Below are 12,401 nucleotides of genomic sequence, written 5' to 3' on the forward strand. Positions count from 1 at the left end.
ATTCAACAAAAGCAAAAGGCGGGAATCGTGACGTCATTGAACGATACGACACTCACAAAGGTGACAAACGGAAAATACGCCACTCGGGTCCAGGATGAAGTGGCGTATGGAATCTACGAGTGGTTTAGTTCCCAGTAAAACACTCTTCTCCATATAATAAAGCGGACTACGTTGAATCTGCTGTTCTCTCAAACTCGATGTCGTACATAATGTTGCATGTTCGTCGAAATTGTTCGACCTCATTTATTTGCGTTTGCTTAATTTTTAACAACTTTTTCATCAATTATTTTCAGGCCTTGCAAGAGTTGCAAGAGGCCCTTAAAACTGATATAACTCATCAATGAATAAAACTGTTAAATTTGATCAATAAAGGCAGCAAATTGTGAATTCATTTAGCTAGCCTGCACGTATTTTCTGCCCTTTCCTCTCTGGTCTCCTACGAGCACAATCAAAAGCTGAAGCAAACCCATCCGCTCTGAGATTTTGCCAGGCCCACCGGCACCTTGTTTCATGTTTACCTTGCGGACGGAATAACGCTGTGCCAAAAATAAGTTTGGAGTCAGTTGAACTTATCCGCTAGTGGTGACGGCCGAACGTAAGCACGGCATATCAAAACCTTGCGTTTATGCCTATGTTTATGCTTATGTCGCTATTTTGTCCGGTGGGAATATGGCTAGCATAACCATAAACATAAGCGAAAGACTTTTAGCCAATCAGCGAGCACTAACTTTATGCTTATGCCGACCATGTCCTCACTGCATACAGCGACATAAGCAGAGGCAGAAAGCCTAGTTCACACTTTTGGGACAAGCATAGCTTATGCTTATGCTTATGCTGCTTGGCTTATGCTGTCCCCACTAGCGCATAAGCTTTTTATGTATGTGCTTATGCTTGAGCTTGCGTGAGGGCCGGGTTCGGTTAAAGCCGAGAAACAGCGCCTTCGTATATCGCCATCCTTACCGTACGTGAAAACATCGTTAACCTTTTATGTAATTAGCCTTGCGTATCCGGCTACTTATGGTGACCTCGTTTCATTCGTCAGTTGGCTATTCAATAATTGTTATCGGTAACCATTCTTTGACCCCTTGCCACTGTGGCAAGGGATTTTAATAAAATAAGCAAATGTCAAATAGAACAAGCAACCACAGATAAATGAGGTCAAAGAACTGATATGTCATACTGAAAAAGACTTAGTAGAACACAGACAACGAAACTAAGCTTGTTGACGAACAAACTTGATAGACCAGCAAATTAAACAGTCCATATGCACAGACAAAAATGGCATACATATTTTACCATTTGGCGTTCAAGCTACATTTGTCATACATTTTTCATACTGCAAAGCGCATTTACTTCTGTTTTGCTGGATAAAGCGTTATTCCGCCCGCTAAGGAAAACTACAAATCTCAGAGTTTGACTTGCAGCCAGCTTGTCCGTGCGCGTAGGAGAGCAGAAGATACGTGCAGGCTAGCTGAATGAACTCACAATTAACTACTTTTACTGATTTAATCTAACAGCTTTTTTCATTGATAAGGCATATTAAGAATTGATCTTAATTCAGGAAGTGTATATGACCTCTTGTAACTGTGGTACGTGCTTTTAATAAAATGAGAAAAAACAAGCAAGTACAGAGGAATAAACTTGATAGAACAGCTTGTTAAACTGAAGGTTCGAATGTTCTCGAGAGGGGGTAGATTCGTCAGGCACGATGCTACTTTGGTAGGTCAAGGTGCTCCTGTCACGCAAAACTCACTTAAACATTTTGCCATTTAGCGTTGTATTAAGCTACATTTGTCATACGTGTAGAACGTAATGACTGTTTCAAATCCTGCAAACCCCATTTTCTTCGGTTTTGGTGGCGCGTTATTGCGCCGGGGATAGGGTTAGCGCAGTAGTGAGAGCGCTCGCCTCCCACCAATGTGTCCCGGGTTCGATTCCCGGACCCAGCGTCATATGTGGGTTGAGTTTATTGTTGGTTCTCTACTCTGCTCCGAGAGGTTTTTCTCCGGGTACTCCGGTTTTTCCCTCTTCTCAAAAACCAGTTGCAACATTTCCAAACTCCAATTCGATCAGGATTATTGTCAAGCACTCCCCGTGTTTGACATTAAATTTGCATTTACATTGACATTTTTTTACATTGCGCCCGCTGAGGTAAAACAACATTGTAGATGCACACTTAGCACAATCGTTGCTTTGGTAGGTCAAGGAACTCGAGTCATCGCAAAATCGCACTCAGATTTTACCATTTAGGGTTGTGGGAAGTCGTCTCTGCCAACCCGTCATTCCGCCCACCAAGACTCAAAGTGGACTGAAGCTTGCTTCAGCTATTGATGGTGCACGTGGGAGACTTACGTGAGCAGAACCGGTTAAGAGCAAAACTGATACGTGTATGCTAGCTAAATGAATATTTACAACCTTCCTCTTTAACGATCAAATTTAATGATTTTGTTCATTGATAAGGTACATTGTGAGCAATCTCAGTTTCAGGAAGGTGTAAGGAATTGTTCATGTGGTTGAAAATAAGGATGGCTCTTTACGTGACCCGGCTCACGGTAAAGTCACGTTTCAACTCGGGGGAAGCCGAGGTAACAAGAATCCGGCAGAAGTATCATTTAACGTCTATAAATAGCCTCCGTAGACCGCCTTCTCGTCAAATTTTGCTGCGGTTTCGCCTGGTACATATCGTCAGACTTCTGGATAAAGACTCTGGCGAACTGAACAAAGGTGATGATATTCGGCTGCTCATGTTACACACACATATAGATATCATTTGAAATTAATATCTTTCCTCGAATTCTGTTTTTCAGGTATTGGAACAGAACGAGAACTGTGCGAGACGATTCCCTTAATAACAACAAAGGTATGTAAATTAAATCCTGAATCTTTACCAGAGAGCTTAAGCACGTCGCCAAACAAAAGGTTTAATGAGCAGAACAATAGCTATGCACGTGTGTTATAAGTCTTTGTACATTTCTTAGCCGTCCTCTGCAAAACAACACCGTAAAATGACTAACTGTGTATTTTGGACAATGCGAACGACGGCGGCTAATTTTTCGTATTTCATTTGGAATTGAACGCTGGCGTTACATGTTCAGCTTGAGCAAGTTCTGAGACCAGAAGGCGCACTGAACAGATCTAGACAATTGTGAAATTCGAGGGTAAAATATGAATTTGTTTTTTGGTATTTTCATTTGAAATTGAACGCTGGTGCTACATATTTAGCTTGAGCAAGTTCTGAGACCAATAGGCGCACTGAACAGATTTAGACAATTGCGAAATTCGAAGATAAAATATAAATTCATTTTGTCCTAGGCGGTGTCCTCGGGGTCGTCGTCGTCATTGCTTAAGGTCTCTACTGACTGAAGAAAGCATGCATGTTGTTTATAGAAGATAAGCGTCAAATTCTCATTTCAACTGGATTCTCCGAAAACGAATTCTTAAGGTTCGGAGGCATAAATTGATATCACTCGTAACTATAGTGCGAATGAAAAGAAATGCTCTATTGAACGGTGTGTACATTTTAATATTGAGAAGGCGAAAGTTTATCTATAGTTTCAAAATTGCCGACCATCCCCCACCTCTATTTACTTCAACAAAGATGGGAATTAGTAGCCTTTTGTTTGTCTGCTAGATGAAATACTGTTTACCGTTTCTTTACATTTGGTAGAACTGTTCATGCATTTAGATTGACTAAAATATTAAGAACATACCTAGCCCCCTTCTTAAATTCGAATTCTCCTCTCTATTCTTTCTGTGAAGCCGAAATGGCCGACATTTGTCTGTCGAAATATTTTGGGTTTTTTTAAATTTTTTGTTCGAAGTGGCTACATCTCTTGAAGCATTTGACTGAATCTCAAAGCTGACAGTCTTTAAAAAGTTTCACAAATTTTGAAGGGAAATTTTTCTTTCAACTTCTTCGAGAGTATCTAAGTATTCTAGTTTGGTCTTCTAGTTGAGGATTTTCCCGAGTTAATGTTAGCATACTATAAAATCCCCATGTTCTCGGATGCCAGACTCACAGGTACGGTGTCAAATGGACTAATGCCCAAAAACAAAGATTACTACAGAATTTAGTCACGTCAATGAATATTTAATGCATTATATCAAAAGTCAATCATACTTTACACCTCTAGTATTATGAGGCAAACCGACTGAGGTACTTGCCTCAGCCATTTGTTTTCGTTTTTGTCGGTTGTTGTTTTTTTCTTTTGAAGGGAGAAAGTAGCACACTACTAACTACCAAGGGAGATAATTTAACCATGGATATTTCCTCACTCATAATATTTTTCTGGCTTAGGCCCTGACTCTTGCAGGCTAGCCGTGGAAGTTTTACAGATCGCCATGATTTTTCGTAGGTTTCCTGATCGCTTTCAAAAACAATAAAAGTAAATATGTTGTTTCGGTTCGTCTTCGGCTCGAAAAATCACAGTTTTCGCACAAGAAATCATGGAAGTGTATTCTTGTTAAACATGTCTCGCCTCTGCTGTGCTGTTGTAAAGCACGCTAAAAGCGGTACGTACGTACTGAACAGAGCACAGTCGAGGCTTCTTTATCTTGCTCTATGATAAAGAACCCATTCATTTCCCCGCACATTCAACTAATATTTTAAAACCAAAATTTATTTTCCAATCGAGGAAAAGTGGCGTTAGCGTGCAATTTGTTTGGCTGATGAGACAACAGCTGTCAATCACAAACTTGACGTATAAGCTCAGCTTTCCGCTACTAAAAGATCGGTCACTTCAAAGTTCACTTTTTAGCTTAATTTTAAGATAAGGATCGAAAAGTAGCTAAAAGTGTCTTGTGAAGTGTAATCTGGTCGCATTGTTGCTCGTGAAAGCGTGCGCTTTTCCTATGAAAATTACGAAACAGATCTTAAATGTTGCGGACGAAAATGCTGAGTTGAAATTGAAAGGAGTTGGAAAGACTAAATTGCTCCCACTGGTTTTACTCCGAGGAGAGAACATATATTAGAGCAAGCTTTCGAGTGATCACTCGTCAGAGGAGCGTTGTAATTGTCGCAGTTCACTTAATCGGAGATCGCTATTCGAACGAACTACTACACTCTGTGTTGTTCGTATATTTTTACAAAAATAAAGCTTCTTGTCATAAATACTAGAAGCTCAACTGGTGTTTACTGTCGTTGTTGAACATGAAGAGTATAATTTCTGACTTCGTAATAAATATGTCTTTTATCGAAGTTTCGATAGATTTAGAATTTTTTTATTTCACCATATGTGATTACCGTTTTGTCGGTATCTAGCTAGCCCGAAATGCATGACAGCCATTTCAGGCTAGTATCTAGCAAAAACTTGTAATTTTAGTAAGCAGACAGGACGAAATATCAAGAATCCGTAAGCGGAGACGTGGCAGAAACATGTGAAACCGTTGCGGAAACGGACGGTTAACATGCGTTTCGGCTGTCGGTTTGTTTACTCGTCTTTCCGTTGCTGCGGTCACAGTGGAACGTACCACATGTTTCCGTCAGGTTTCAGTTAAACGAAATAAGCGTTTTAGCAAACGTAACTTCATGTTAACTTGTGCAGAAACGCATGTTAACGTTCCGGAAACATGAATTTTTTATATTTTTTGTATTTTTTATATTTTTTATTTATTATAATTAGGACTACAGTACTGATTGTTTTAAGTTGTCACGTATTGGCAAACATGGCTCGAGTTTTCGAGCCGTGGCAAAATTATACAGAAAATGTTCGTGTTATCGAGGGTTCGAGTTACTGAGGTTATAAAATTACAGTAAATCTTAAACGACAATCCAGAGGAATTCGATTTTGGCTCGAGTAAGTGCGAGGACTCAACTGTATTTGGTTTTGGCGTTAAAAAATATAAGCGCGGTCAACACGATTCAGACGCTCAAGGGTAGCACATAACAGTATTACTGACAAACTAGTATAATGGCCCTCTATCCTAAATATAAAATTACTTAAGATACATCTAAGGTATTACAATAGTACAGAATAAAAATAGAATCTGATTGAAACATTTATGGCTTAAAATTCGTAAAAATGATTGAGGAAAAATATGTACATGAAAAAAGAATCTGACATGACAAAAGCAATACGAAGACTAAGAATTACTGGACTAAAAATATCTTTTGACAGAATATTTAAAAGAGCCAATGGAATCTTTCTTGCGAATATCTAAAGGAATACCAGGGCCGTAGTAACAGGCAAACCGAGGCACTTTGCCTCAGTCATTTTTTTCGTTTTTGCTGTTTAAAGTCATCAAAAACACCCTAATTTCCCAGGAAGAGAATTAAACCATGGACATTGCCTCAGTCGCAACTCATTTCTTGGACACTGCCTCAGTCATAATTTGTTTCTGGCTGCGGCCCTAAATACTGTTCCTGAGTGTTTTTTCTTTGACTTGAAATGATCGACACCTTTCTGTTTCCCTGTAATTGTAATAAGACTCTCAGAAACTAAGCCCACCGAAAAAAAAAAAAAAAAAAGAAAAGAAAATTTTACTTCATTTATTTTAATTATATATGGTCTTGTCGCTCGTATCTTGAAAATGCTGCTGATGTTCTCTCTCACGACTTATAGGAAATTATTCTCTTTTCCCTCAGAATGATGAAAATCTTTGTTTTAGTTCTCTGTGCAAGTTTGCATCTTGGCAGTGCAGGTATGAATTTTAATCCTCAATGAGTTTTTTGACTGTTTTGTCTTTTTGAAATGTAACAAGAGAGTAATGCATGTAAGGTTCACTATTTAATGAACTTCGCTCAGCCTTTCCCAGGAAGTGGTCATCATTTATGCAATCCTATCACATGACCTTATCAAAGCTTTCATGCATGCTCTAAGAGTTACAGGCTAGGGCCTCGAATGCCCCCGCCCCCTCTCCCCTCCAACTCCTCGAGACAAAAAGAGCTCGGTTAGAACAGGGCTAAGCATCAAACATTTCATAACATCATTTCTGTGGTACAGAGTATAAACCGCTGCCAAAATGTAGTAGGAGAAAGAAACAGAGATATGCGATTCCGATATCCAAGCTCCTGAAACTCTAAACGGCATGAAAGTTGCTAACACTTCCTTATTGTTTCAGTTTCTTTTGACTCCGCTACCATCACACCAATTGGATGTTTTTTCGACTTAAAGTGGTATCCGGTTATCCCTATAAAGTTTTCTTCACGGTACTTACAGTTCAGAGTGGAGATTATCGGTCTAAAACACTTATGAACCGTTTCAGACTATTCTGGCAAACAGCAACCATTTTTTTCTATAAAAAATGATTACTTTTTAACCAATCGTGTATAGATCTCGTACTGCAGCACTGAACAAGTAATCATCAAACTTGAGGAGAGTTCAGTGAATATATAATTATCGACAAGTGCCAGAAATCAAACGTTGTATGGTTTAGAAGGAAATCAAAGTAAGCTCAATTTATGTTTATAAAGACTCAATAGCAAATAGAAATTTGTCAAATTAAGCCCAGAATTATCCAGTCAAGCATTAGAACAAGTCAAAGCAATTTTAGTGTTGTCTACATTTTTTGATAGCTGCGAAGAAAAAGACTATTATCGTGTCGTTTCAGTAGGACAGTTCGGTTTTAACCGCCCCTCGTACTGCGGGCGCCGCCACCGTATGCAAGGAGTGGGGTATGCCCCCAAACCACCAAGCGCCTCGCTTCTTTGGCTCTCGATTTACATTCTCTCAGATGCGTCAGTACTCCATGAAAAATGCACCCTACGACCCTGAAAGTTGCTAATACATCCTTATTGTTTCAGATTCTTCTGATTCCGTTAACTTCATATCAATTGGATGTTACTACCCCGGGGCCGCACCACGGGCGATCCCTAGCCTAGAGGGACAAGACCCACGTCTGGATGGAGGGAACTACAAAACGAGAAAAGATGCAATAGAAAAGTGCGCGTCTGTAGCTAAGCAACGCGGATACAAAGTGTTTGCTCTTCAAGATGGCGGCATGTGCTCAAGTAGTTCCACCGCGCACATGACCTTTCAGACATATGGCTGGTCAAGTCAGTGCAAAAGCGATGGAAGAGGAGGGAGGATAGCAAATCATGTTTACGCTGTTGGAGGAATCAAGGGTATGACCACTTTGTTTATTTTTTATTTATAAAAATAAATGAAACCTATTAAACAGTTAAAGGGAGGAGACCACATAGAGCAGGGACAATTTTCTTTCAAGAAAGAGCGATTATAAGAGGCCGCGGAGTTGTCGTGAACAACAGCGAGCTAAATAACCTTTTTATTTATAAGAGAATGACGTAAATAGTTTTGTAGATAACTGATTTTGCTTCGTGTCCACGTGGCCAAAATCACGTGGACACGAAGTGTACGTGGGCCATAGCTAAATTCCTTTATAAGAAATTCCTGTGTAACCATTCTCTGCGTTCCTAACTAAGATTCCTGTAAAGGGCGGTTCGTTAGTTAATCAATTTTGTTTACGGAAGACAGGCATAAAACGTTGAATTGACGGCAATTCGTGCTATTGATTTTGGCAACCACGCTGTACAGATTCAAGACACTCCGTTAAAAACATACCCTATTTATGACGAAAATGGCCAAACTCGGTACCCTATTTATGATCAAAACAGTTGAAAAACCATACCCTTTTGAGGCTGCACATACCTATTTACCCCATATCGGGGAGCACCACACCTCCCCAGGGCCCCGTTGATTCCTTTTTAAACGAGGACCTTGGAGACCCAAGCATTTGTAGCTTTGTAACAGGCTGTTTTTAGCATTTTATTTTATTAGTGTCCGTGCCCTCTGCTCACGCAATTCGCTTGGGTTTAAATCAAATTTGACAACAAATAACAGGCTTATTTAAGATGTTGAAGTGACGGGTTTTGCAGAAAAATCTAAAGATGATTATGAGTGGATAAAAAACTAACCTCAAAAGGCATTTTCTGCGAACAAGTAAACAGATACAACTTCCAAAAATTAATTGTTAGGTCTCTGATCTTTATCTGTCAGATCAGGGCATCAGGCTTAAAGGACGTAGAAGATATAAATGGACGGAAGGTCAAAACTGACATCTGTAGTTCAATCTTGTCCGCGGTGAAACCCACAAAACGTCTTGTTGCCACTCCATTTGTAGTATCCAAAGTCAAGTCTACCACTAAGGAGTTACGAATAACATTTTTTTTTTTGTGCTTTTGTTTTTCGTTTTAATCAAAATGTTAAAGGAAAGCTGCATGCGACTCAGTTATTAGTTAAACTTTTGAATAATATTTATAAAGCCAAACCTTCCCGGCCCGTTCAACGGAATGCCCCAGCATGTGGCAATCGATTCAAGACTCTAAGCGTTGTTGCCGCGATTCGTGCAGCAGCACTCCGGATAATAATTTTAAAAGCCGCTTTCCCTTGTATTCACATCTTTCTCCATTACATATACATATCTTATTAGATGTTTTGGTGTGTAGTATCGCTGTAGAGTTGTGCCGTATTTTGACGAGCCCGAAAGGCGAGTCAAAATACAAACACCGAGTAAAAATATATAGAGGACATTGTACGGTGGCGAGAAGATGTGAATTCTATGTTCTCGTGACAAGAACATAAAATTCATATCTTCGGGCTAACGTGTAATGTTCTTTATATTATATTGACACCTATAAAAATACTGATGGCGGTGTTTTTGACGATTTCCGAAGATTTCCGACCACCTTCCGAAGATTTCCGAAAATTATCCAAAACTTGTCCGAAGGTGACACGAATGTTGCCAAACATTTTTCGAAAATTTACGAAGATTACCGAAGATTTCTGAAGATTACGGCTGATGTTCGAACCCGGGGGGACTCCTATATAAAAAGGTCGAGGATGCTCGTCATCTCGGGTACAAATCAAGGATTCTTGCCCCACTTAGGGTGTTGATGACGAAACGTCACCATTTTTAGCTGTCAAAGTATCCTTTAGGGTGCAGTCGAGGAAATAATAATAAAAGAAACGCTCTCATTTAATTTCTGTTTTCAGGCTTGATTTCCGGTGATCTCTCGAGTACGTGAGTCGGGTCTACAAGTGCTCGCGGGATCCTTTTTCGAACAGTGGCTGGTGATCGAACCTATTCCGTTTTAAGTGGTATCTTTTAGGGGTCTAATGAAGCTCAAGCAACGTCCACATTAGTCTCCCTTAGGAGTTCAATTCAAATTTTCCGACGAGCATCCCCTGCCTTTTCATATGGGAGTTCCCCTCCCCCGGGTTTCCAAATGTCTAACGGGAATTGAGCCAGTGAAGGAGTGAAGGAGTGATGGAGCGAAATCGTTCCACCACTACAACTTGGAAAATAATAAATATTTTTCAAGTTAAAAATTAGATTATTCGCTCTCGATTTCTATGCGCGATAGTTGACTCGGGCTGTGCCCTCGTCAACTATCACGCGATAGAAATCGAGAGCGAGTAATCTAATTGTTTAATAGAAACACGATTTTAACAAATTATCGCGCGTATTTTCTTAGGCCTGCTTTATCATAATTATACATTGATTATGAGGTGCTGCTTGTACTACTTTTTATAGGAATTATATCTTCAGTTTTTTAGGCCGAGAGGAACTGATTCCCAAATTTTTGATGCACAATATTGGAATGCTGATTGTCAACATCTAGTTGATGGTTTTGGCCTATAGATTTGAAGTTTTGATTGATGCATACCTGGTGTTGTGGTGATGGATTTCTGACATTGGTGTAAGAGCACCAGGAAAAAAAACAGCTGGAATACTCTTTCTATCATTTTGATGTTATGAGCAAAGAGTGCAATCTTCATCTTGTAAATATTATTTAGATCTAAAATTTCAAGTAAAGTATAGTAAATTTCGGCATTTGTCTTCCTATGAGCGAAGAATATACCCCGTACGCATGGGTTTTGCATAGTCTGTATATTCTTGTGAGTTTTGTTTTGTAAACAGCTCCCCAGCTTATGACTCAATCATGATTCAACTGAGGTAAATTAGAGTATAATATAATTGTTTGAGGACACTCAGATCAATACAGTTGCGTAATTTCGTCTCCCGAGTAATTTTCAAGGTCTTTTTCTTATCACCAACAGGTCAAGGGCTAAGTTCACCTCTGGCAACTAATTTTAACATTTCCGAAATCTCAGTTGCATCCTAGAAGGAATCTTTTTGGCTCGTCAAGCATTACAGTACGAACTCGTGAGAAACCTGTACAGGGTGATATTAAAGATTGTTTAGAAACACTTTAATAGTTTAGGGTAGCTGTAAAAAGAAACTAAATACACCAGAATAATTTAATCACCATATTGATGCATGCCTTGTAGATCTCTATTCTGCAATTGAGTACAAATCACTTGGATGTTACAAATACAACATGGAGATGACTGTTCTGGAAGGAACAGACCTGGATGTTCTAGACGGTGACTACAAGCTAAGAACAGATGCAATTGAGAAATGCGCACTGGTGGCCATGAAAAACCGATATGATGTTTTCGCTATTCATGATGGCGGCTCATGTCTTGTCAGTGGATTACACCCCCCAACTTTCAACAAGTTTGGAATCTCACAGGATTGTAAAAGCGATGGAAAAGGTGCACCAGGGGCACATCATGTCTATGTTACTGGGGGTATTCAAGGTATGTTATGGAGCAACTATGAATATATGTGGAGAGTGATTCTAGAGTTCTTGTCTTATTAAGTAAGGACAGTCTCTGTTACTGTTTTGAACGAGAGGTATGTCAGACGTATATTTCCTTGCTGAAAGCAGTTTTACATAAGAATGTCCAAACCACACCACTGGAAAAAAAAGGGAGCTAAAAGCTCATGATATTTCGGCGTGCTGTGATAAAATATGCTATTTGATTAAATTCGGACACAAAGACACAGTACTCGGTATCTTCAAACGATTAGCTCTGGAGACCACAAATTGATCGAGCCTCTCGTTTAGCTATTTACGTACAATTATAGACAAAACATCCTGGTATCGGAGACTCTTTTAGGGGGCACATTTCAGTCTGAGGGTCCATATTAGCGCACGAAAATTAGACTTGGCCCTTATTTAGATAGCCAAATTAGATCTCATGCCTATACCGGGTAAATACTGTGTTTTATTTACCGAAAGAGTGCCAAATTCAGGCTAAAAAGACAGATCTGACGAATTCGCATGACGTAAATTGACGCACGTGCTTGCCAGACCCAGCGTTCATTTTTCCAATATATTTTGCATTACAGCTCTAGCGGATCGCACTGAATCTGGAATTCGTCGGGGATGTTACAAAGACCTACCTGTGCGAGCCATGGAAATCCTTGAAGGAAAAGACCACCTTCTTGACGGCAACTATACCACAAGAAAAAATGCAATCGAGAAATGCTTGCTGGTTGGGAGAGGTCGTGGATATCCAATTGTGGGTATCGAAGATGGTGGTATGTGTGTTGGTAGTCCCACGCTGAAAGATTTTAACAAATATGGAATCTCC

General features: G+C 39.7%; 1 protein-coding gene across 3 annotated transcripts in view; it reads left to right on the top strand.

Moving 5' to 3' along the window:
* Positions 1 to 1,184: 1,184 nt before the first annotated feature.
* The window catches only part of LOC145465388 (uncharacterized), a 31,325-nt gene continuing 20,108 nt past the window's right edge, over positions 1,185 to 12,401 (top strand). For 2 of the 3 annotated variants that reach the window (XM_081449165.1, XM_081449167.1), the window contains exons 1-5: positions 2,646 to 2,860; positions 6,584 to 6,639; positions 7,742 to 8,062; positions 11,250 to 11,561; positions 12,157 to 12,401. The exon at positions 12,157 to 12,401 is cut by the window's right edge and continues 70 nt beyond it. In XM_081449165.1, coding sequence (XP_081305291.1) covers positions 6,585 to 6,639; positions 7,742 to 8,062; positions 11,250 to 11,561; positions 12,157 to 12,401 — 933 coding nt within the window. In that variant the 5' untranslated portion in view covers positions 2,646 to 2,860; position 6,584. Of the gene's footprint in view, positions 1,720 to 2,645; positions 2,861 to 6,583; positions 6,640 to 7,741; positions 8,063 to 11,249; positions 11,562 to 12,156 lie in introns of those variants that run through there. The other variant, XM_081449166.1, reaches the window with a different exon arrangement.

Source organism: Orbicella franksi, chromosome 13 (assembly GCF_964199315.1).
Source record: "Orbicella franksi chromosome 13, jaOrbFran1.1, whole genome shotgun sequence".
NCBI classification, from domain to species: domain Eukaryota; kingdom Metazoa; phylum Cnidaria; class Anthozoa; order Scleractinia; family Merulinidae; genus Orbicella; species Orbicella franksi.